This window comes from Lacerta agilis, chromosome Z (genome assembly GCF_009819535.1).
Source record: "Lacerta agilis isolate rLacAgi1 chromosome Z, rLacAgi1.pri, whole genome shotgun sequence".
NCBI lineage: Eukaryota > Metazoa > Chordata > Lepidosauria > Squamata > Lacertidae > Lacerta > Lacerta agilis.
Genome location: NC_046331.1, coordinates 5,636,247 through 5,663,379, shown reverse-complemented (window position 1 = coordinate 5,663,379; position 27,133 = coordinate 5,636,247). Strand labels below are relative to the sequence as shown.

General features: G+C 42.5%; 1 protein-coding gene across 1 annotated transcript in view; it reads right to left on the bottom strand.

Annotated features, from left to right (window-relative positions):
- The window catches only part of ASTN2 (astrotactin 2), a 627,871-nt gene that overhangs the window by 467,983 nt on the left and 132,755 nt on the right, over positions 1-27,133 (bottom strand). Inside the window, 1 exon segment of the mRNA XM_033137815.1 lies at positions 10,450-10,637. Coding sequence (XP_032993706.1) covers positions 10,450-10,637 — 188 coding nt within the window.

Here is a 27,133-nt window from a genome sequence, read left to right as displayed (position 1 = left end):
TCACTGGAAGGGCAGATCCTGAAGTTGAGGCTCCAGTACTTTGGCCACCTCATGAGAAGAGAAGACTCCCTAGAAAAGACCCTGATGTTGGGAAAGATGGAGGGCACAAGGAGAAGGGGACGACAGAGGATGAGATGGTTGGACAGTGTTCTCGAAGCTACTAACATGAGTCTGACCAAACTGCAGGAGGCAGTGAAGGATAGGCATGCCTGGCGTGCTCTGGTCCATGGAGTCACGAAGAGTCGGACATGACTGAACGACTGAACAACAAAATACTATAAGAAATAAAAGCAGCAACAAAAGTACAATAAAAAATAATATAGCATTTATTTCTGAAATAGGCAGCCCTGTGATTACTAAATGTGTACTGAGGGCAAAGAGTAGAATCAAAGGGGCTTCATGATTTACTGGCACATCTTTGGGTCTGTATTTCTGTCTGCATGTCTTTTTTCTACCTATAAAGAGAGAAGCTACTAGTTCAAGACCTGCTAAATTTTACTGACAGCCACAAAAGGCTACAGGCCTCTTCCTAGTTTCAAGACCCACATCCAGTTTCCCTTCCTCAACTCTCACCCAGCATCCACTTAGCACCCCATCATCTCTGTGCTGCAACACCTCTGCATCCCAACAGCTTTTTCATGTTGAATATTGTCTGCCCTTGAGATGCACTGCACAGTGAACTTCACACCCACAGGAGCCTCAAAATCACACAAACAACAAAAGACCATTCAGGAAAGTAAGTAGATTGATCAATCTATTCAATGAGAGCTAAAAAAAGCAAACACCTATTAATCCTTTGTAACCACAACTCAGGCTCTAAAAAAGCAATTTCAAAGCAAGTGGAGTAAAGTGTGTTATATGCTATATATGCAGGTTGATTCTCTGGCTCCTGAAATTCTGGAACAAGCTTCAGCTGAGATACCTTTTGTTCCTGTAGAGACAGACTAGAGGTTAAACACACACACAGTGAGAAAAGATTTAAACTAATAAAAAAAGCAAATGCGTCACAGCCTCTTTTCCTCATGGCATTTATTTTAAATGTCATAAACATCTGGGCACATGCTTGTGCAGAACTTTACAGGATACAGTTGAGGGAGGAACAGAGATAGAGTACAAAGTCATGAGAATTGGGAGGGATGGGGGATGGAGGCTAAGGCTATCAATGGCTACTAGCCACAATGGCTATGTACTATTTCCACTGTCAGAGGTACTGTGCCTCTGAAAACAAGTTCCTGGTAATCACAAGTGAGGAGAGAGATGCATTTGCACTCAGATCCTGCTTGCAGGCTTCCCACAGGCATCTGGCTGGCTTACTGTGAGAACAGGATGCTGGACTAGATGGGCATTTGGCCTGATCCAGGGAAGCTCTTCTTAAGTTAGAAAAGTAGGTGTACTGGGGGAAAGCGAGTGAGGACCACAATGGTGGGAAGGATTGCTATACTAAACATAAACCTGCTGCCTCCATTTCCTGATAAAAAATCCCAACTGTGCAGTACATCTGGCACAGACTAGAGCTGCAGCCAGAATAGGGCTAGGCTGGGTGCATTTCAACAGGACTTCCACTCACAGCAATTCTTCAAGAGATTAAATTTCTTTTCTCTAACCTCACCCCACCACTGATCTGAGTCTTAGGTAGACCCCCAAAGCCATGCCCAAGTGCCAAGCAGAACAATACAGAATGTCAGGTTCTGAAAGCACTTTTCCCGCTAAAATCAACCGGGATGTCTAACCACAGCACATTACCAAGCAGATGGGAGGAAGTCCTTTTCGGCATGCTGTCCATCTGCAATGATTGAGCATCAGCCCATCCATCTTAGCTCAGCTTACAGGCAGGCAGCATCGCCCTCACCTCCATTCTGGGCCCTCTCTTGCCTGCTACTGCCACTCTGGCAGCTGTGCTGGGCCACTTGAAGGAACTCTGTCATTCCCACACAGCTTTATGTTGACTTCCTGAGTTTTGTCCTGTCATGGGAATGAGGTCGCCAAGTTCAAATCATTAATTTCTGAGGTGGAGAGAGGCTGACAGGCCCAGCCCTGACAGGAATGATGATGGATATACAGGAGAGACAGAGCAAAATCTGCTGCTTAATCATATAGCAAGGGTCTCTTTGGGGCACTAATGCAGTCCAAGTGCTTTCCATCCGATTGCACCATTTACACTCTAAAACTGGCAGCTGCTGCTATGTGGCCGCTGTTCTTCAAGCAAGATGGCATGCCCAGCAGGGAGTATCATTTCTGCTTTGCCAGAACATGCGTCTTTGCTCCACCACAGTTCACACACCACAGCTTGGTCTCAATCCCAATATAACATGGAGTTATAGGACTCAAAGTTAAAACTAGCTCTTGTAGTATATAGATGTTAGTACTCTGGGGTGGGGTTGGGGGGGCAGTTAACAAAGTTTCCTCCTCTCAATCAACCCTACCCCCCCCAAAAAAAATCCCTCCAGTCCAGGTTTGAGAAATCTGTAGCTCTCCATATGTTGTGGGATCACAGCTTGTACCATTTCTGAACATTTGTTACGCTGACTGGGTCTGATAAGAGTTTGAAGTCCAACAACCTCTAGGGGGGATACAAGAAGACTCCCCATTTTTACTATCAATTACATCAAGTGCCACTAAAAGTGTTCAATAAAGCTATGCTAACACATACAAAACTGCCACAATGCTACACAGGTGAAGAACCACCTTTGGAAATGTAGCCATAAATGAATATCTCCACTTGCATCAATGCAACACTGGGACAGCTTTCCATAAAATGCTGGTGCTCTATGAATAAAACAGGTCAAAGTTGAATTACTTCTCTTAAATCAGATCTTAGTTGGCTATTTCTGTTGTTCTGCATGGAGAAAAAGGGAGAGGGACAGAAGAGATATTCCCTGTTTGAGGTACCTTATTATAGCACTGGCCTTCAACTGGTGGGTCAGGATCCTAAACTATGTCATGGACTAACTTAAGGTGGGTCAAGAAACCCCACCACCACCACCACTTTCCTGGAAAAGAGATGGAACTGCAATAGCTCAAGTGTGTAATAAAGAAGTTGTTGTTGTTTAGTAGTTTAGTCGTGTCCGACTCTTCCTGACCCCATGGACAAGAGCACGCCAGGCACTCCTGTCTTCCACTGCCTCCCACAGTTTGGTCAGACTCATGTTGGTAGCTTCGAGAACACTGCCCCACCATCTCATCCTCTGTCGTCCCCTTCTCCTTGTGCCCTCAATCTTTCACAACATCAGGATCTTTTCCAAGGAGTCTTCTCTTCTCATGAGATGGCCAAAGTATTGGAGCCTCAGCTTCAGGATCTGTCTTTCCAGTGAGCACTCAGGGCTGATTTCCTTCAGAATGGATAGGTTTGATCTTCTTGCAGTCCATGGGACTCTCAAGAGTCTCATCCGGCATCATAATTCAAAGGCATCAATTCTTCAGCGATCAGCCTTCTTTATGGTCCAGCTCTCACTTCCATACATTATTACTGGGAAAATCTTAGCTTTAACTATACGGACCTTTGTCGGCAAGGTGATGTCTTTGCTTTTTAAGATGCTGTCTAGGTTTGTCATTGCTTTTCTCCCAAGAACCAGGCGTCTTCTAATTTCGTGACTGCTGTCACCACCTGCAGTGATCATGGAACCCAAGAAAGTAAAATCTCTCACTGCCTCCATTCCTTCCCCTTCTATTTGCCAGGAGGTGATGGGACCAGTGGCCATGATCTTAGTATTTTTGATGTTGAGCTTCAGACCATATTTTGCGCTCTCCTCTTTCACCCTCATTAAAAGGTTCTTTAATTCCTCCTCACTTTCTGCCATCAAAGTAATAAAGAAGGTGTGTGCAATAACTCTGCCAGGGGAAGTTTTGCTAGCTTTATTTTTTCTTAGCATCTTATACCACTTATAGGTAAAAGGGACGGAGGAAATACAAACAGAAAGGCTCTGTATTTAGGGTGTTTTCCATTTTTCCTGGAAGAGGAGTCCAACGCCCACACTCTTTCCTCCAGAAGAGGAAGCCTAGAAGGAGTTGCTGATAGTTAAAATGTCAGCTCACAAAAGTAACCCTTCCATGGATCTTCAGGTCCCCGGCAGCTGATTATGATCATCAATTGTATCCTGTACACAGTGGCAGAGAAAGAGAAGTGCAGGGGGAGCATACCGTCCCTGGCAGCGTGATCCCAGTGGGGTGCCATCGTGGCTGCCCCCCTGCATGCGCTGGGCGTCCCGCCCCCGGGACACGCGCCAGCCCCAACCCCACCTGGTCTCCGCCTCCCTGGTGCCGGAGCATGAAGCTCTGCCTGTACAATTATTAATAGCGTTACAAAAAAGGACCAATAAAATATGCAATGATCAACAATCTCATGGAGCCTCAGTACAATGTAATTACACATAATTGTATTCTACAATATCTGACAGTGCTGACTAAATATTTAGATGATGTGTTTCAACTTCTGTCACTGAAGAAGACTTTACAAGTTGAAATATGTCTGGCATGTTTTTCAAAGAACATCTGGTTGGCACAATTATCATCAGCAGGATACCATTGTTTCGGACAACCATATCTTGGAATTTCATTGCTGTGGTGTAGTTATTATTTAGTGATACATGTAGTCAGCACAGTCAAATGTTTTATAAACCACTGGTATGTAATTACATGCAGCTTTTGCAACTTGTTGTCGAGAAACTACGCAAGCTTGCTGGTTAATAATTGTATATTTTATTGGTCTTTCGAACGCATATTTTCTTTGTAGAGTTTTTCATTTTTAAACACCATACAGCATAGAAGCATTGCAGAGCTGGAAGGAACCCAAAGAGTCATTTAGTCCAAGTAATGTTGATTATGATCCCCCAACAACCCTCTGGGTTAGATCAGGTTGACAGAGATGAGTGTATTGAAGTTTCATTGCTGGGCATGGATTTGAACTCAACACACTAAGCCGACACCACCACACTGGTTCTCAACAACCTAGAGGCAAAGGAGATTCAGAAAAGGTAGGCAGGTTGATTAGGTCTAGCAGTCCTAGACGAAGCCCTGGTAGTCAGCAAACTACCTACCATAATAAATAAAGAGGAGCTTGTTTTATGTAGTAACATGGGCTGGATTTTATTAGGTGATCCAGAACACACATCTGTGAGCTAGTCCATTATAAATAGCATTCCTCCAAGTTTGAAAACCAAAAAGCAAGTGCTGCTGCTCAATGTCTCTTTGTTCAGGAGCATCTTTTAATAACAAAATTAATACTTTTTGTTTGTTTGTTTTGTTTCCCCCTTAATATCTCCCCAATGATACTTAACATTAATTACTACATTTAAAGGAAGTTTCGTCTTCATTACTGTCATCACCCCCTTTCTCTTCTCATCTTGAACATCTGAAATTTGTTTTCGGTTGTGGTGGGGGGGTGAGTGGAATATGCAAAAGCTGAATGTTATTTATTCGCTTTTTTAATTTGTGCAATGTCAAGTACAAAGGAATCAATATTTTTGTCATTACGCCTGCTGTCATCTCCCCCCCCTCCCGCTAACCTCCCGCAGCACCATAATCTTAGCTGTCATTTGAGTTTTAATTGTGTTGTTTCCTCTTGTGTGTGGAAGTAAATCTTATCTGTTTTGGATTAAAATTCAATGAAGGTCACAGCAGCTCGAAAATTTACCAGGCTGCTGCAATTAATGTTCATTTGGCTTTGATAAATTGGAATGTTTCCCCACAATAGGAGTGGAGTGGATTTCAGAAGCCATAATTCTTCCATTACCTCAATGATTTCCCTTGCATGATGGAGCAACCTGTCACTGCTCTGTTTGTCATCTGTCACTTCAAGGTTCTGGGCATATGCCTGATATGATTTATTATGATTATTTGGGCTGCTTGTGTCAAAACATTTAAAACCACTAATTATTCTTCCCCTGTAAAATGCTGAATTAAACAAAATGAACAATGTACCCCTCCCTCTGCTCTGCTTATTCCCCAGCTTAATTATAATTCCCGGTCATTATAAATCCTCGCTAAGGGCTTCCTTTCACATGGTTTATTTCTGAGACAGTGGCTGGTTTAGAATCTTCTAAGAGGTGTACCTGCAGGTAACATCAAACCAGGTGTTGATGGGAAGTGCCACATAAATGACTTGGTACTTCACACCAGCTTACATCTGTTGTTTCTTTGCAAAAAGGCAACTTTCCCAATGGCTGAGTTATGAAGCTATGCAGCTGCCTTAATGAGGAAAGCAAATTTACTTCTTTATTTAAAACCTACTAAAAAAACCTTTTTTCCCTTTAAAGAAATGGAATTCCTTAAAAACCCCATACTTTAGTCAGTGTCAGGGTTATCCCAAGTGAACCACAATCCAGTAACAGCAACTTAGGTTCTGTGCTCAAAATAAATCATGGTAATTAATGCACCATATGCAAATATGCTGATGGTGAATTAATCTGCTCAGCCTGCATATTTTTGCACAGTGATTTATTACAGTGATATATGTACTAATAGTATGATATATTCTGCAATCCCCTTTCAAAAGTTACCCCTCTTTCAATGCAGGCCTGAGGTTGTGGCTGAGTGCTCTGAAGGGGGAGGAGTTACAGCCTAGAGGAATCCAGGTTGAATTGAGGGAGGAGTTAGCAGCCAGCAGCTGTCAAACTTAGCCCTTTGCAGATTCTGGGAGCTCATGAACAGGGGAGTTTAATGGGGAGGCCCAGAGTACCATCTCACAGTGTGCACAGGACCAAGAGACATGGAAGGTGAGGCAGCTGCTACGGTGACTTACAGCACCTCTGCCATGTTTGTCTTTCTGCCAGAGAATATGCAACACTACACTTGCGTCAAGTACAAGCTGGCTGTCTTGCTAGAAGAGAAGGTGCAACCAACCTGAGGCCTGCCTAGCCACAGCTCGAGCTACAGGACAACATGCATAATTTTTTGATAGAATTGAGTTGGCTGTGATGGAACAGCAAGATAGATGGGGTGAACCCAGGAACGAGGAAGGTCACCCATTACAAGAGACTAACCCCCTGGAGGAATGTGACACACAGACGTAGGACAGTCACAATGCATGTTTTGTCATGTTGCAAAATTGCTTCCATGGGCACCAATTCTCAGCCAGAGGAGCTAGGACAGCAGTTGCCAACCTCAGAAGACACCAAGGTGGCTGTGGAATGTACAGTGCACAGAAGGATTCCTGCCACACACACACACACACACCCAGAGGAGAAAAAAGACAGGAGGAGATGGACTTGAAGGAATCTTTTTTTTCCATTCTTGATCTAACCGCTTCAAATCCAAGGCTCTTGATCGTGGATGAGTATGGTAATAACGTACTTGCTACCTTCCATGGAGACGATATTGGAGAAAGGGAACTGCAGTCTGGAGTTGGCAAGCTGAGAGGAAGGAGTATGAAGTACCAGTACTCAAACCATAAGATTTCTGCCTTTGTAACTGATCTGAACAATATCAAAATAAGCTCCAATAGACAAGAGGGGATGACTGAAGATAAGATGATGCAGACCTTAGAACACTCCAAGCAGGCTTTGGAAGGCACAGCACATTGAATGATTCCTGCCACTCCCAAGAGGAGGAAGAGATGTGTGGTGGTGATAGGTGACTCCCTACTGAGGGGAACAGAAGCAGTTGTGTGCAGAGGAAATTGGATATCACAGGAGGTGTGCTGTCTTCCAGGTGCAAAGATTCATGATATGACAGAGAATTTGTGAAGTCTTATGAAGCCCACTGACCACTAACCTGATTCATGTGGGTACTAATAATACTGCCATACACAGCCTTAATGTATAGCAAAGGACTATGAGACTATGCGCAGGAAGCTGAAGAGCCTTGGGACACAGGTGGTGTTTTCACCACTCCTTCCTGTTGAAGGTCATGGCCCAGGAGGAGTGAGGAAGATACTGGAGGTAAACTGGTGGTGTCAGGAAGGGTTTGGCTTCTTGGATCATGGTCTGTGCTTCCTTGAGGAAGGACTTCTGGGAAGAGATGAGCTGCACCTCACAGCCGTTGGCAAGAATGGGTTTGCTAGGAGTCCTGCAAACCTGATCAGGAGAGCTTTAAAGTAGAACAGGATGCTACAGCTGGAAAGATTAGTTTCATTTTCACTTATATGCAAACAGAGAGAGCCGGGTTTAGTATGCACTCGAAGCTTCTTACAAGTTTTGTTCACTCCACCTGCATACACAATCCCTGCCAACACCAGAAACGAAAGGTGGCAGCAAAAAGGGGAAATGGAACCCCCACTTTCATAATGTTGGAGCAGGTCAAAGGCTTGCCATGGTCCAGCATCCTGATCCTACAATAGCCAAGCAGACATTCACGGGAAGCATGAAAGCAGGACCTGAATGCAACAGTGATCTCCCCAGTTGCAGTTCCCAGCAGCTGATGTTCATAGCCATTGTGACTAGTAGCTGCTGACAGCCTTATTCTCAATAAATTTGTTGAATCCTCTTTTAAAGCCATGCAAGTCGGTAGAAGTAAACTACACAGTCCAATGATGTGCTGTGTGAAGTACTTCCTTTTATCTGTCCCAAGCGAGGAAGGGAAACATTATCCCAATCTGCTTTATCCACACAATGAGTAACATTGCATGCCTCTATCACATTCTTCCCACCATCACAACCTCCTTGCCTTTTCCCCCAAACGAAAAGATGCAAAAAATAAAAAATAAAATTATAGAAAGAACTCTATACTCAACACAGGTACCACAACACAGGCACTATTCTTCTTGGCAAAAGCGAAAGGGAAAAGGAAACAACAGTGGTTTAATCCCCACTACAGCAGCTGTGCAAGCAGAACTGTGGCAATTTACAGCTGAAGTTAAGGTGGAGAATCAATTACTGTTCCTTGGATAGGTTATCACAAAGCTACCCATCATGAGCATCTTATACAGGTGAGAGGAGTTCAGACATCACCTGTGTCTCCCCCTTGCCTTCTCTCTGAAGAACACCAGTCAGAGACTACTATTCCAGAAGTCTCTCTTCTCAGTCCCAGAAAGTCTGCACAGTGGCAAGCAGCAGCTTTTTTTTTTAAAGCGTTAACAACAAAAAGCCTTGAAGTGATAAAGCTTAGTTTTGAAGGGTGCTGCAATAACAGATTTGCTTTCTAAGAGCAAACAGCAAAAAAAAAATAAAAAAAATAAAAAATCCCCCCCAAAACACCACTGTGCTGCTGATACCTGCTTGATGAGTGTGATCAAACTTTAAAAAGCATCAAGGTATATGTTATCCCATTGCTTTGTCTTTATCTGACTGAATATAGCATGGAAAAGCCATGCTCTTCCGACAGCACTGAAGTCTTCAATTCACATGTTTTGAGTTATACAAGAGATAATGACAACAAAGGCATGTTGAAGTTGTCATCCTATTTGTCATCCAGCATCTACCCTTGCCCTAGAGAGAACATCCCTCCAAACTCCCCCAGGCTACACTTTGTTGCTCTTGACAAATAATTTAAAAAAGGAAATTTGGCTACACAGTACCCAGAGGCAGTGGCCCAGCCTGGAACTTTTAAGAGCAGTGGAATTTAAACATGAATATACTCCAAGGCCAGAGGTGGCTGGTGTCCCTTGGGCACCAAGGGTAGGTGGGGAACAGAACCAATGACAATCAGAGGCAACTAATCCTCGTTTGGTCTCTTGCTGCATTCTACAATGAGAAGGAAGCTGACCCAGTCAGGGTCAGTCAGGGCCACTCCCTGGGTTAGTCATAAGCAAGAAGGCTGGCACGTAGGGTTTGGCTGAGGGCAGAATGAGGTTGATGGGGCAGTTAATTCTGATAGACCAGCATTCACTGCTCAATGCATATTCCCTTTACAGAGAAATAACCCCAAATAGCCCTCCTCCCATGCTAGCCTGACTGCTGCCTAGGATCTGGTGGAGGAGCCCTCCTCTGTTCCCTGTGGTGGAAGAGTGGTTGGCAGTGACGAGGGAGGGCGTTCTCTGTGGCGGGACCCAACTTGTGGAACACCTTCCCCCTATTGAAGTTTAGCTATCCACCTTCTCCTGCTGTTTTCTGCTAGTGAATGAAGACGTTATTATTATTGTTACTATTACTATTCCAGCAGGCGTTTTGCCTTTGCTGGGTAGATGTTTTCATCTGAATATCATTTTAACCTGTCATGCCCGCTTGCTTCCATTGTATTTTGCTGTGGTTTTACAGCAAGGCTGTAACTTATGCAGAAAAGCAGTGTGAATAAAGATACAGGTGTAGATATATGGATATATACATAAATCAAATCCACTTATGACCATAGATAGAACAGTTGGTCAGTTATCAGCATGGTGCTGATAACACCAAGGCTGCAGGTTTGATCCCGATGAGGAACAGCTGCATATTGTAGGGGCTTGGAGTAGATGATCCTCAGGGTCCCTTCCAATTCTATGATTTTATTATTCTTTTGCAGAAGAAGCTGAACTGAGGAAGGTGACAAGAAAAGAGGGATGTCTTTGAGATGGTAAAGGGGAGAATGGTGGTCACTCACCATGACGGAGATGTGAAGAATATGCATCTGTTCCTCCACAATCTCTGACGGCTCCTGCAGGGTCGGCGGTGTGTTCCTAGAGAGCTGTTCAGCACTGCTCATAGAAACATGGAAATAGAGGGTGCCATTTTCCAGCCACTGCTGCTTCCAGTGTACCAAGGAAATGTCAGATACCGTTCCGGACATCTCTGCAAGAACAGAAACAAAGAGTTGTTCAGTATATTTAGATACTGTTGAAAAGTGCTTCTTACTGGGTATCTCTCAGCAACTCCCATTCTCAACAGTATCCAAGCTTAAAGATCATGTAACTGCATATAACTGCTCACAAAATCATACAATTGTATAGTTTGAAAGGATTCCCAAGGATTTTCTGGTCCAACTCCCTGCAATGCAGGAATCACAGCTAAAGAATCCCTGACAGACAGTCATCCAACCTTTGCTTAGAAACCTCCAATAAAAGTCCACCACCTTCCAAGGTTTCTCATTCCACTCCACTGTTGAACAGTTCTTATCATGCCCTTTGACAACATGCCATAGATCAGCCTTCCTCAACCTGGTGCTCTACAGATGTTTTCTTCTACAATTTGCAACACTCCATCTGTTGGCCGTGCAAGCTAGAGTTGATGTGAGTTGTAGTCTGAAATATCTGGAAGGCATCAGGTTGGGGAAGTCTGCTAGATCTTTCACAGCAAAGGTGTCCAATGAAGCCCTCTGCATTGTGAACCTTCTGGGAATAAAGCAGGTGGATCCTGCCCAAGTTCAGACATAATGGGATATTATGATTTCCAGCTACATGAATAAGGAGTGTGAATGCCACACTACCACCCAATATCTATTTCCCTTTCAAAGCTTCATACAAAGATTGCTGGTTCTTGTTTCAAACAAAGCTTGAGTTTCCTGCAGTGTACAAGCAGAGGCGTACCTAGTGCCTCCAAAGCTGGGAGAGATCATGGACCAGAAATTAAAAAGTTTGCATTTTGTTGCCTTTTGCATTCCAGAGCCATTGGAGTTTGGTTGCTCTGCTCCTCCTCTCCTTCCCCCTCCCCCCCTCCTCTGTTGGTCCGTCCGTCTGCCTGCCTTCCTGCCTCCCTCCTTCTGCTCACTGCTTTCCCTTCCACATCCTTCCTCTTTTTCTTCCCTTTTCCTTCTCCTACAAATTAGCGCCCACTCTGCTGCTGTGATGGCCTATGCCTGCAACTGGATTCCTACACCGAGGTCTTCGACCCTTAGAACAGAGGAGCCTGCATGCCTCACCCAGCAACCCAGTGCAGTGGAGGAGCAGCCCAGGGCGGACTCCAAATCACTAAGAGCCAGAGTGGAGAAGCACCATTTGGGGGGGGGGGCTGCGCCCTTGGCAGTGGCCAACCTGGCCAACCCCTAGGTACACCCTGTGTCCAAGCTCAGGAACTGTTGTTTGTTTAAATTCTAATTTTAGTGAGAATAAACCAAGATAAAACAGTGGTTTCAGGTCACTAGATAGAGTTTTTAAAAAACCCGTGTGGATGGCAGGGAGAACAGTGGCCTGTTCAAAGTCAGAAATGAATGCTTCAGATCTTCTCCTTGCAGCCATGAAAGAGAGGTGGGAAGGAGGAGCACACTGAGTCCAGGGCTCACTACAACTCATTCACATGGCACAATTATGGGGAAACTTTGTCCCTCCAGATGTTGCTGAACTACAGCTCCCATCAGCCCCAGCAAGCAAGGTCAATGGCCAAGGTTGATGGACGTTGTAGTTCAGGAACATCTGGAAGGCCAAAGGTTCCCAACACCTGACATAGCAGGAAAACATGGATTCCCATTACTGTATGTCTCAATCAAGCCGCAGGCTATTAAGACAGGCAAACCATTTAAATCCTTGTATAATGAGAAGCAAGTCATTCACGATGTCTGGCTTCGACCCTTAGAATTGAACCCCAGATGGTTTGGTGACCCTGGGCCAGTTGCCCAAATTTTAGGTTATTAAATTTGATGCAACTTTATTAGGCCACTCGTATCTCAGAAGTTCCTGGTGATAAACACGTATACACTGCATTCAAAACCTCTTCCAAGTACCACCAAATTTAAAACTAGTACAAACATTGCCAACAGCAGAACGTAAAACACTCAACCTGCTTAGGTTCAGCTACCAAAAAATGAGCTGAAACTGAAAGATCCTACACCATTTCTGAAAGATACTCATGAATACTGTATAAGCCAAAGGAGCAACCACGCACAATCTTCGTGGTCTTAAAAGGGGCTTGCCCGTGGCTTCAGAATTAAGATATGCAGTAGCAGCTCTTGGAAAGATTATAGCCAACAGCTACAGACTTCAATATTTTAAAATTCTGCTCGTGTCAAGGACTCATATGCCCCTCTGCGCGAGAGAGGCTTTCTGTTCCACGTAAGTTCGTTTTCCTTTCTACAACATTGGCCCCCAGCACAAACTCCCCATTTTGCAGCACTGAAAAGATAGCTGATGTGAGTTTAAGCTGGTGGAACAGATATGAACAGGCAAAGCAGACCCTATCTAGAAAGTGAAACCCTTTGCGTGGAGCTTAGCTTACCTGTCCATCAGACTTATCCCCCCTCCACCCCCTCACAAAACTCCCACTGTTCTGTAGCTGGCTGAATACCCAGCTGCTGTTTTCCCCCTTGACAGAGACAAGGTTAAACCATTATGGCAAACTCCCTTACTCAGCACTTTGCTAATTATTCTATCGACATATCCAAGACAGAGGCATTGCCACTTGAATCCCCAACGAGGACAGTTAGTGGCCCAGGTCGCTCATTATCCACCCAGCAACAAGGACAGGACACACAAGCTTGTGTCTAATGGTCATATCTGAATACTTCAGGAGAGCAGGGGAATAAACGCCTATCAACAACAGCAACATAGGTAGCTGCCTTATACCGAATCAAACTCACAGGGTCATCTACCGCAGTACTGTGTACATCGACTGGACTGGAAGCAGTTCTCTAGGGTTTCAGACAGGAAATCTCTCCCAGTCCTGCCTAGAGGTGCCAGGAATTGAAGATGAGACCTTCTGCCTGCAGGACACATGCTCTTCCCTGATAAATTAACAAGGTTTTTTTTGTTTTTTGCTTGTTTATTAAAAATGTGTATTCAATCTTCCCTGAAAGCTTTTAAGTGAGCCAACAGATATCACATTTGCCAATATAATACCTGGGCCAGAATATAATTGTGCTTCTAATTCTGCACTTCACAAAAGCTCACAATACAATCCTCAACCCAAATAACATGCCAAAATGCATTAAAAAAAAACTGTACAAAATTTAGGACTAAATAACCTCACGTTGATTTTACCTCAGATTACTGTAGAAACGGCTCATTACGGACTTATGAATGAACACATGCAGAAACTGACGTAGCAGAAATAGAGTGATCCATCCAACGCTACTCATAGATACATGTTTAGAACTTGCCTACATCAAACTGCATTGGTCTCCTGAGTCATTCAAGAACATCCATTTGTTTTGAAAAGCATTTCCTAGGCACCACTCTACCCACTGCAACACTTCTGACTCTCCATCGTTCAGGCTTTTCATAACTATCCCCACTCTCTCTCCACCCCCCTTCCTGTTTTGTATGTTTAATAAAGACAGTAAGCCCTGTGGGCAGGGACTGTATTACTGCTGCTTTCTGTATGGCGCCTAGGATGTGAATGATGCTAAACAAGCATTAAATATTAATACTGATAGCAGTAGATAGTAGACTCTGAAATTGTGTAGAAAATATGGAGAACGACCAAGTGGTAAACACAGAATGAAGACAGGAGGTCTCTTGGCCGGGTCGCAGCTTCTCAAATGTGGTGGCTAAGGCACACAAGAAGTTCGTAGCAGAGGGAGTACCCAAGGGGCACTGTAGTGCAGTGCTCTGCTTCCCAAATGGGGAGCATCAGAGCTGCAGCCTGCTCAGTGCCTCCTCACTTCCCCACCGGCACCCTGGCCACATCACAAGCCTCTGCCAGAACCAGGCAGAAAAGGGAAGTTGTGGGGGAAAGGGAAGTTAAAGAAAAAAAAGGAAAGTTATGGTGAATGGAAGTCTCCTTTCTCTGAGGTTTAAGGCTGGAGCAGGCCAGGAGTAGAATTAGAGAGAGAAAAGGTTGTTTCAAACTAACTAACTAGGAACACAAAGAATGAATATACAAGAAGAAAGCTGCTGCAGGTCCATGTACGAGAAGGGGGAATGATCATGCAGCCTGGAAGTGGAGTAGGGCATAAGTTGAGTGTGAAAGGAGAAGCAGGAAAGGCAGACCCTCCAAGTGTCCTTTTTCCCCCCAGGGGCACCTCTGATTTAGAGAAGCCATCCAGGTTTCTAATTTGATCCTGGAATGTCCCGCTTTTCCTTAGAATGTCCCTATTTTCATTGGAGAAATGTTGAAGGGTATGGAGTTATCCGATCTCCGAGCCATCTGAAGGCAATCCTGTATAGGAAAAGGGTCTTTTTAAAATGTTTAATATTTTTATATATGTTGGAAGATTAAATATGTTGGGGTATAAATGCAGCGGTACCTCGGTTTTCGAACGTAATCTGTTCCGGAAGACTGTTTGACTTCCGAAACGTTCGAAAACTGGAAGCATTTACTTATGGAAAACTCAACACGGACGCCGCGTGGCATGTTTGACTTCAGAAAAGTGTTCGAAACCTGAAACATTCAACTTCCGAGACATTTGAAAACCAAGGTACCACTTTAGTAAAATTATCATTATGGAATGGGACGTCCCTATTTTCATCAGAAAGATGTTGGAGGGTATCGGAAGGAATGGCAGGAGATGATGGCAACTACTTTGAATGGCATCTTTGGGCAACGGAGGGGAAAATATAAAAGAACCATTCCCCACTTTGGAGCCTAAAATAGGAAGGCTGAGTCCAGGGTCAATGTATGGACTTGTTGTTGTTGTTCAGTCATTCAGTTGTGTCCGACTCTCCGTGACCCCATAGACCAGAGCACGCAAGGCACTCCTGTCTTCCACTGCCTCTCGCAGTTTGGTCAGACTCATGTTAGTAGCTTCAAGAACACTGTCCAACCATCTCATCCTCCGTTGTCCCCTTCTCCTTGTGCCCTCCATCTTTCCCAATATCAGGGTCTTTTCTATGGAGTCCTCTCTTTTCAAGAGGTGGCCAGAGTACTGGAGCCTCAACTTCAAGGTCTGCCCTTCAGTGAGCACTCAGGGCTGATTTCTTTAAGGATGGTAAGTTTGATCTTTTTGCACTCCATGGGACTCTCAAGAGTCTCCTCCAGCACCAGAAATCTAAAGCATAAATTCTTCGGCAATCAGTCTTCTTTATGGTCCAGCTCTCACTTCTGTACATTACTACTGGGAAAACCATAGCTTTAACTATACGGACCTTTGTCGGCAAGGTGATGTCTTTGCTTTTTAAGATTCTGTATAGGTTTGTCATTGCTTTTCTCCCAAGAAGCAGGCATCTTCTAATTTCATGACTGCTGTCACCATCTGCAGTGATCACGGAGCCCAAGAAAGTGAAATCTCTCACTGCCTCCATTTCTTCCCCTTCTATTTGCCAGGAGGTGATGGGACCAGTGGCCATGATCTTAGTTTTTTTGATGTTGAGCTTCAGACCATATTTTGCGCTCTCCTCTTTCACCCTCATTAAAAGGTAAGTATGGACTTACCTATAGGAAATTTAAGCTACAGAACTCCTTTTTGTCACAATGATATTGTTATGGCAAAGAATTTGGCAATATTCAAAGATGGATTAGGTAGTAATGGAAAATGATTCCAGTAACTGCTAACTGATTAGGACAAACTCTGCATCTACCTGCTATAGTAACTGTCACAAGCAGAACCTGGAGGCAGAAAGTTTCTGAACCGCAAAGCTTGTCTAATTAGCATCCATTTATTGTTACTAGTGGATTGAAAAAAGGAAGGGAAAACTTCCCACAGCAAAGTTTGGGCATGGGGGCATTGGGGAAAATAGCCAGAATTTTTTTTCCACTCCAGGTGACTTCATGGAGTTGAAATACAAAGTGGCAGAGCACAATGCTCTTTCCTGCTACATCACTATTGTTCAAAAGGGGGAGCGGCAACCATCCTCACAACCTCATGCTGAATAGGCAGCGACTCAAGTGAGCTCAAACTTTTCAGCTGTTGTTGTGCTCACAGGCACCATGTTGGCAACTGCAGAATTACCAGGAAGTATTCATGGCCTTTGGCACTATCTCGCTTATTTCAACTAGATGGAAACACTTCAGAACAAGGGGCTTCCTTTAAATATTTAGGTATGTGGTTTGGGCATGCTTACATTACATTGGGAATTCTTACATCCAATACATACTATATTACTGTTTTCCAGAATTCTGCTTTTCGGGGAAGAATTGAAGGTTATGGGCCAGACTGAGGATATCCAGATAGTTCCAGAAAAGTTTTAAATGCCCCTTTACCTCTTCCCCAGGGGACAGTAGTTTCATATGCCAGAGAAGTCACAAAGCAAGGGCCTTTAGTTGCTAAGGCTTCTTAGCTTTGCTTGGTTACTAAAAGGTATTAAGGACTGGATTCCGATAAGAAATCAAAATGATCCAAGGTTATCCAAACTATGCTTGTTGGAACAAGCTGTAAAAACTGCTGATAAGTCTTCTTGGTATTCCAACCTAGTCATCCAATATAAATCAACACTCCCCACACCTGGCTGAAATTCGTCTAGGACAGCTCAATCAGGGCAAAGCAATAAATATGTTTAATCTATAGTGCTTGTAATAAACATCTCCCTGTACATGGAGATTCAATAATCTTAAATTGCTCCTTGAATGAAAACTTAAGCTGCATTCCTAACCACACTTACTAGAGAGTAAGTGCCATTGCTCAGGACTGCAGTGTCTGCTGTGTTTTGGGAAACTATCAGATATGATGCTTTCCAAAATCTGAGAAGGCTTTTCTCATAGCTGCATCCTCAATCCGGAGAGAATGTGTGCTCGTGGAAAAAACCAGGACAGAAATGTTAAACCATTTATCTATTAAACTGCCCCCTCCCTGACAAAACAATTTGAAAATGACTTTCTCCCATCAAAAGGATATTTCAGTTCTGTCTAATTACAAAGGAAAATTGAAGCACTGGTTTTTTTTTTACAAGGACCTTGGTCTTAACTATACAGTGGTACCTCTAGTTGCGTTCCGCTCTGGTTACGGACTTTCAGCTTACGAACACGGGAAACACGGAAGTGTTTACTTCTGGGTTCACCGCACAGGCATACACAAAAGCGATCTGTGCACTTCACGCATGCGCAGAATTGCTCAATCGTGCCGCGCACATGTGCGGAAGAGATGCTCTAGTTGCGGACTTTTCTGCGTGCGAACAGCACCCCGAAATGGATTCAGTCCACAACTAGAGGTAAAACTGTAGTTGGGAATTGGCAAATCAGTCCATTTCAGTTTCTCATTTTCCCAATATTTTCAGTTATACAAATCAGTTTGTAAGTTTTAAAAGTCTTTATGAAAATCCATCAACATTTTAGTGTGGAGTTCTCCTAATATACACATTTTTGCAAAGCTTATTTAATCTTTTATATTATCTATATTATGATGCATCTGTGTATGTCATTTTCATTATTACATACATTTTATGCAAACTTTAGCCTGGTATATGCATTTTTGCACACTATTTGATTGGAGAGTTGCAGCACAAAATTCAGAGAACTATTAATTTCAAAGGATGGCAGTGTCACGTATTGTTTCAGTATGTGTGGATTAGGTACGTTTGCCTTTAACTGCAACCTTGATCACATTTGTAACCCAACCCCTACTCATAATATAGGGTTGACATACGTCTGGAATTTCCCGGATGTAGCTGGCAAGATTAGTCGTCAGAAACATTGTCTGGGCGGAAATCGCTTAAACGTCCAGAAAAATCTGGACATATGGCAACCCGTGTCGATAGTGTTGTTTTTGGTGACCTGCCTTAGCTTAAAAACTTCATTTTTTTCGGACTTTGCTCAACAACTTTTCTGTCTGGATTTTCCTGTTTAGAAATGTGGCATCCCTTTCATAAAACATTTGGCCTGCATAGCTGGCCATTACAGCAAATCTTCTGAGACTTAATATTGACTGTTGGGGGGGGGAATAGGTATTTTGTTGTGTTTTAGAGTATATTTTCATTCTGTGGAAACAGCTAAGTTTCAACATGAACTAACTTTTCTAACACTGCCACTGTATACTTAATGGCTGTTTTCACTAATCAGTCCTCCATAACCACAAATCTCTGAACTGAGTACCCAAGAGAAAACTTGTGGGTCACATTGGGTAGTTTAGTGAAAAATGTCAACACGAGGTGCATGGGCAGCAAAAAGACAAATCCATATTAAGAATTATTAGGGAAGCTTAATACAGTTAATGTCCCATCAGTCATATGTGCTGGGCATGAGGGCTGGATTTAGGGCTCTGTCAACGGGAGCATCATTTTCGAAGACTTAAAGGTAAAGGGACCCCAGACCATTAGGTCCAGTTGCGGACGATTCTGGGGTTGCGGCGCTCATATCACATTATTGGCCAAGGGAACCGGCATACAGCTTCTGGGTCATGTTAACCAGAGCAGCACACGGAAACGCCGTTTACCTTCCCACCAGAGCGGTACCTATTTATCTACTTGCACTTGACGTGGGCAGGAGCTAGGACCGAGCAAAGGGAGCTCACCCCGTTGCGGGGATTCGAACCACCAACCTTTTGATGAGCAAGCCCTAGGCTCTGTGGTTTAGACCACAATGCCACCCGCATCCCTTTCGAAGACATGGGGATTATTAATACTGTTCTATTCTGCCTTTGTAATATCTCATTTAGAACACAGTGTACTTTTCCACAGATAATTTGATTAGATAATGCAGAACCTAGAAGACTCAAGAGGCTGTTTTTGTGCAGAAAGGAATAATGATGATCAGAAGGGAATGCACAGGTTCTTAATCTCAGAAACAAGAGGGGGAACAATTGCCCAAGCTTTCCTAGCCAAACAAGCAGAAAGAGTTTTGAACTGAAGGGGGAAAGATTTATGAAAACATGTGAAAGAACTTCCTACTTCCTACTTAATTTTATTAAGATATTTGTACTTTGCCTTTTGATCTACAAAGTCACACAAGGCAACTAATAAGAAATGTTTAAACTACAACAAAACAAGTATCAGTAAACACCAATAAGACACAATAAAAAGAACAATTCAGGGAGGCAATTCACCTAAAAATGGCAGCACAGGAGAAGGCTTTTTCTGTGACAGTTCTTAAACTGTGTAACTTCCTACTGAGTTGCATCTAGCATCTTTATTGTACATCTGTATGCTGTAGAGATGTGAAGGCTTGAGGAAAAACCGGAAAAATTGAAAAAAGTAACAAATAGATTATGGAATGTTTTATTTTAACATGATGAATAAAATATTTTAAGATAAGAGGTTCAAATATTTTATAAATCATTTCTAACAAATATGTATGGTATCAGGTTATTCTAATTTCTGTGAGGACAAGAAAGTCCTAGGTTACAAACTGAACTCTCCAATGCAAGAACAAGATACATTTCTTCCTTTAGGAGGTGCTGTTGTCACCAGAAAAGAAAAAGGTTTCAGTTTTGTTTTTGCATGCGTGTGGTATGCATTGGTTCTGTTCCTCTTCACTAGGCCTCAAAGCACTGGAAGAAAACAGAGAGCAACAAAAAGGGCCTGAAAGTATATACTTAATTACAGCTCAGAAAATGATTCTGATTAAATTTCATGCCCATTCATTGAAACTTAGTCCCACTTCCTTCTTCAGTTCTTTTTATGAGAATGGTTTTTTTTTTAAGAGAATGTTTTTTTTTTTAAACACTATGGAGAGGAAATATGAATAATTGTTACTTCTGGATTTTTAAAAATTGTTTTGTGGAGTTTTTTTCCACATAAACTAGTAAACAGTTCAGGAGATTGTTGCTCCATTTGTTACAAATACAAATAAATATTATTTTAAAAGTAAATTCTGTTTGTAATAATTATTTGGATGCACTACATTTTTAATATACTAGTTGTGATAATTTTATGTCCATTAAAATTGCCCATAGTTATATTTTATGTTTCTAAAGTAACAGAATGACTTTCAATCTGGAAAAGAAAAAAGAAGTGCTAATGTAGCATTTTTTTTTTATTTTTCCGAAAATTTCCATCCCCCCCCCCCCGACAAAACCAGGGTTTTTTTTCTCTGAGCTTCAAAATTTCCGGAAATTTTACATCTCTAGTATGTTGTAGGCACACCTTCTTACCTTGACCTTTGACAGGTAAGGTACCTTGTTTTGTGGGATCCACTTCTTTTACAGAATTTATTTTGTTCTGGTCCATTTAGAGGAATTTTACATGATTTATTGTATTGCTTACATTTGCTTTTAAAACTGCATATTCTATGTAGCCTGATCTTATGATGAAGGGTGGGTTTAAAAAATCTTACAAAATAAAGTATTATAACAAATACCTATGGCTTAATGATATGTGAATTCAGTCATGAAGAGCAAGCCACAGCAGGAAGTGTGGTTTACAAATCACCTTCAACTTTGACGTCTTGGTCTGTTAGTCTCAAAACAAACCACAGTTTGTGGGCAGAGTCAGGTTCAGACATAAAGACAATCCATGGTTTGGCCAAACAAATCATGGCTTTCCATTATGCCTGAAGCCAATCCATGTATAAATCCATCTGCCATGAGGACAGAAGGTTAGGCCAAATGGTTAGTTATTTTCCAGTTTGGAAGCTATAAATTAACGACTTCTTTTTTCTAGTTGAAAAAGCTGATTTATCTCAGAAACCCAAATGTGGGGTGTAATATGTTCTCCTGGTGAAGTATGACGTGTAGATAGAATGCACTTTCTAGTCTTCCCACAAAAACCTTCCGAAACAGGAGAGGGAAAACAGGAGCACAAGTGAAAAAGGTTTGAACAGTGGGACAAGTTAAGCTAACCCACCCAAAGTTTCACACACACACACACACAATAATCATTTTGCTTTTGAAAAATGTGCTCATTTTAGTTCTAACAACAGAGAAACAGTCCATAACCTTTGGTAGTGAAACATTGAAAAAGCACTAAAGCTACAAATAAAAAACCATTTTTATGAGGTAAATAAGAGGTGATGTAACCAATGTCTGTATTTTCAAGAGGGCGTGGGGGAGAACAGCGCCATGGAAATCCGCTCGGAACACTTCTGTTTATCAAGTGCTACAGAACCCTTCATCTGAACCTCAATAGCAATAACAGTACTACCAGGAGACCTAGAATTCCATGCACCTGCTAAGGAAGAAAATACAGTACTGTATATAAACTGAGGTCATGCCCTGGCAATATAAGAAACACATACATAGGAACAGCTAAATAGACAGAGATATCATTGTAGCTGACAGGCGACATTAAGTAGCTTGGTGGATGTTCTGCTAATAACTGATGGAACAGATAATTCAGGTTAGGAAGTGGGATTTTGTTGCTATGAGGCAGGGCTAGAGTTGTTCTGCAATACAAGACCTCTTAGACTTAAACCAGACATAAAATATATATTTTTTTCACAGCACTGTATGTAGCCCTGTCTGGGAAGTGAGAGTTTTATCATTTCACTTGTTTTTGGGTGATCCTAGCTAAGCAAACAGAAGCCGCAAACATTGTGTTTAGGTGGTTGGTGCAGCCTTGCATAGAACAGCAACTGAGTGAGCAGAGGAGGAAACAGCAAAGTTAACAAAGAAGGATCAGAAATAGAATGGAAAGAGAAGTGACTGAATTGCAACTAATCGCCAAACTTAAAACCATGGAGAAACCTGAACAAAGACATTGGATTCTTATCTCATTATACATGACAAAGCTATCTTTAGCCACCTCACCCCTTGCCTTTCCCTGCAAGACCAATTGCAGCCGTTAAGAGTGGTCAACAGGTTTTCCACACCTGTCAGCCGACCACCCATTCCCACCACCCTTCTGAGTAATACCCCTCCCCACTCTCTCACTATATATAAGGGTCTGGTGACTTCTGTTTCAGTGTATCTGAAGAAGTGTGCATGCACACGAAAGCTCATACCAAGAACAAACTTAGTTGGTCTCTAAGGTGCTACTGGAAAGAATTTTTTATTTTATTTTGTTTTGAAAGAAGGATCGGTTTGGCTGGTTTGCTTGCCTCCATTCACTTGCACAGTGCAGGCTTCAACCTGTTCTGGCACATGAGGACCTATTTGACTTATACTTACAGTGGTGCCCCGCAAGACGAAAATAATTCGTTCTACGAATTTTTTCGTATTGCGGGTTTTTTGTCTAGCGAAGCGGCAATGACAGCTGCGCTCCGCTAAACGGAAAAAAAAGACAAAAAATTTCCTCTTGAGAAGCAGCCCCATAGACTTTTTCGTCTTGCGGGGCAGCTTCCGCTAGACGAATGCCGTTCGTCTAGTGAGATTTTCGTCTAGCGAGGCATTCGTCTAGCGGGGCACCACTGTACCGTACTTTTCTGTGTATAAGACTAGGTTTTTTTTAACTAAAAAAAAATGTTTTAAAAGGGGAGGTAGTCTTATACACGGGGGCAATCTCCCCCCATTTTCTTAATTTTGAGTCCCCCCAAATAGGGAGCGTCTTATACACAGGGTGGGGTGGGGTGGTTATACATGGGAAAATACAGTAATTATAAATTTCCTCAACCATCTTCCAAGGAGCTCAGGCAAACACACCCAGTCCTCTAACCCTTATTTCCCTTCTCCCCCTCACAAAAAAAAAAAACCTTATGGTGAAAGACAGCCTGGAGTGATGGTGGTTAACCCGTACTCCCACTCACAGTGTGAGCTTCACAGACGAAGAGGGATTTGAAAGCTGCTCTGTAAAACAACAATAACAAAAAAAAAACTGTTTCTCAGCAACACTGGCACTTTGGACCCACATCAAAAGTCTTAGGCCGAGAAAGAGAGCTGTACTGCATAGCTCCTGGGAAAAGGGACAGCAAAACTCTGAATGACCATCTCCTTTAGATGTTATTGCACTGATCTTTAGAATGTGACATTATAATGTTCGGTGTCTGACCACTCTAAAGAAAAGCCGTTGCTCAATTGGCCAAATATTGGCCAAATATTAAAACCACTAATTTAGTAGAACAAATCCATTCATTACAAAAATTCTAGTTAGCAATTACGAAACAAATTACACTCTAAACTATAGCAATCAATCACTACAGCTAATGATATTATGCAAATATAAATGTGAACAATATTCATGAGACTGAGCAGCTCTTGGCTTTTATCTGTATGTTTACATTGCAATGTAGCCGAAACAAATTCCAAGTATGTTGGAAAATGTACTTGGCCAATAATAAATTATTCCTATTCCTATTCCTATCCTAGAACCTCAGGGATGACCAAGGGTCATTATTTTTAAACCAAGCTACTCATGTATACATTGCACCATAGGAGCCAACTACTAGGGGCTGAGGTCCTCCACCCCCATAAAATATTTGAAGGAGCCAGGTCCCTTCAAAATTAATGGGCATTGCTATTCAGATGCTGTGTGTGTGTGTGCTGTGTCATGTGATTATGTAGGTTGGGGCTTACCTGCCCCCTCCCCAATATTTTATTCAAGTTGGCAGCCCTGCACTGCACAACCCTTGTGTAGTTATGGTGTAAAAGCAGCAAAGTGGGTGCCTGTTCTTAAGTGAGCAAGTATGCACACTCGGGTTTCTATAGTTAGCAAGCCAAAAGACTTCTCTCCAACTTGCCCTGTCAGATGGCACCACAATGCGATTGAAACTGTCACACTCTTAGCTTCACAGAATAGCTGACATCACACAAACAGGACACCACACAACCCCAAATGTGAACTGCAGTGCCAAGCACAATGTAATGTGATGTTAGTATTAAATGTATTTGGAAGAATAGATAAGAGCTTAAAGGCAGGTTAAACTGTATTCCTGTTCTGCCCTCACAGTATCCTTGTGAGGCACATGTACATAAGACTTGATGACCAACACTGTCCAGTTAGAACAGGGATAGCCAAAATGGTGCCCTCGATATGTTACTGGACTGCAGCTCCCACCCTCCCTGACCACTGACCACCTTGGTTAGTGTTGATGGGAGCCCAACATAATCTTAAGAGCAGCACACTAGCAACATCCAAATTACCGGTAGAACCAGACAAATCTAGAACATGCCTCTCTTCTCTGAAATTTCCCAGATCTGTAAATTTCCCTAAGACTAACTAAGGCTTTTCCACTGGAGATCCAGAAGTTGTTTTTAAGTTGACACCTTCCAATTTTGAGTTGTATCCAATGTTACTCAGAGCAGACCCACTGGAATTAATGTACACAACTAGGGTCCACTGATTCCAGAGGGTGCACTCTAAGGAGAACATAAGATTTTGTGGTGGGGGGCATGTTTTATACCAAATATTATTATTATTATTATTATTATTATTATTATTATTATTATTGAAAGAAAAAGCATACTATTCATGTGGGGTGAGGTGCAAGTGTGAACAGAAGAAATTGGCTTAGGTATTTAATATTCCTTGGTAAGTAGCAACACTGTCAAAGTTCAGAATGAAAATTTGCCCAGCTTGTAATGCTCAGGCACATTATGAATTGAGGGTCATTTACCCAGGAATTCTTCTCCGCCTTGGAATGCAAAATAAGATTAGAACAGTCAGCAGTCAGGTTGGGCAGACTGCTTTGTACACACAAGGGTTCTCTAATGTTAGCCTCTTGCTCTTTCCGGAATTATTGTGGATTGGTGGCAACCACAACAGCTGATCACCTACCCAGGCAGCCTGTTCAGCTGGGAACCATCACATCTATTTGGGTAAGCTCTCTTAATTGTTTGTTGTCCCTCGAAACACATCTAAAACCCTATCTTGTTCCCCAGGATATTTATTTTGGAGAGTGCAGTAGTGGTCGAATTTCCAAGCACAACTCCACCATAGCAGATGCTGGGAACTGCAACCTTAAAGGGGCATCTGCACTGGAACTGTTTTTAGATATTCTATTTGTATAAAGATTTGTGCACTTGCCACCATGGGTTCCTTGGGGAGGAAAGGCAGGATATAAATTTAATAAATAAATAATGCATATGTGCACAGTAACGTTACCAACATTTTGGGTTGTAAAAATCCAATGTTTGTTCTTAGAATATACCCATTTAAATTATACATTTAGGTTGGCATTGGCTACACTGGCTGGTGTCCACTTTACTGAGTTTCAGACAGGAGTCTCTCTCAGCCCGATCTGGAGGTGCCAACAATTGAACCTGGGACGTTCTGAATGCAAAGCAGATGCTCTCTCACCAAGCCACGGCTTCCACCTGAGTAGAACTTAGGACTCAGCTACATAGGCAAATAAAAAGTGCTTTACTGTGGTGCCACGCTAGACGAATGCCTCACTAGACGAATGCCTCGCTAGACAAAAGGCATTCGCTAGCGAAAGGCTGTCTCGCAAGACGAATTTTCCTATGGGCTTGCCTCGCAAGACGAAAAAAAAGTTTTGCTTTCCCCCCCGTCAAACAGCTATTCTCCCGTTGGTGCTTCGCAAGACGAAAAATTCGCTATACGACAGCACTTGCAGAACAAATTATTTTCGTCTTGCGAGGCACCACTGTATATCTGTTGTTTATGCATTCTAACACTGTGACACCAAATGGCGCTGTGGAGTTTCACTTTTGCTAACCCAATTTCGCATACAAAGTTCACAATGTGTTTAACTGAAATGCTTCTTTGATCCAGCCTTAGTGGGATACATCCCTATAAGTTACAGAAGAATGCTTAAAAAAAAAAAAGCAGGAAATTTGCTTTACTTTCCAAAGGCCTGCCAAGAAAATTCTTATCTTCACACCTGACTGAAAGCTGTATTACGAGATCATGATATGATATGATATGACAATACAATACAGTGGTACATCTGGTTGCAAACTGAATTCGTTCCGGAGGCCCGTTTGCAACATGAGCAGAGCGCAACCTGAAGCGCCGTGTCTGCGCATGTTCGTATCCCGTGGCGAATGCAACCCGCAGCGAACGCAACCGGAGGTATGACTGTACAATACAATACAATACAATACAATACAATACAATACAATACAATACAATCTGTGCTTGCTTAGGAGCTGATATATTTAAGATTCTTCTGTTCCTGCTGAATTGGTGATCCTCCCCCCAAAGGAAAGGGAAAGCTATCCCTTTGCAAGTAGATTGGGTGGCAACCAAATTTTACTCAAAGTAGACTAACTGAAATTAATGAACATGACTGAGTTAGGTCGATTAATTTCAGTAGGTCTACTCTGAGTAAAAATTTGCTGAACACCACACTTTCCCTCCAAATGCAGAAGAATTGTGCTCAAGAAGCCAATTTTGCTTCCAGCACATTGTACAAATATGTCCCTGAAGAACAAGCAGGGAAGACGTTTCCAGCCAGCCATTCAGTTGTCTGTTCACAAGAAAGGTCAGAGAGAAAAGGAAACAGAGAGACATACGCACACAAGAGCAAGATGCTTTCTGATTGATTTTGTAATTCCATTTTCTCTCTGCCATTTCTACAGTCCTTAAATATAAACATTTCATTGAAATTTTCAAGTCGCATTACAATCAAACTTAAAAGCAAAAGGGCTTAAATGCATTTGGTCGGGAACCAAGACTATTCCCATAAAAGCAGATTATGCTGACATGATGAATATAAAATGAAACAGCAGATATTAAAGTTGGAGAGATGTTGTTCCATGCCTTCCAGCTGCAGGCAAA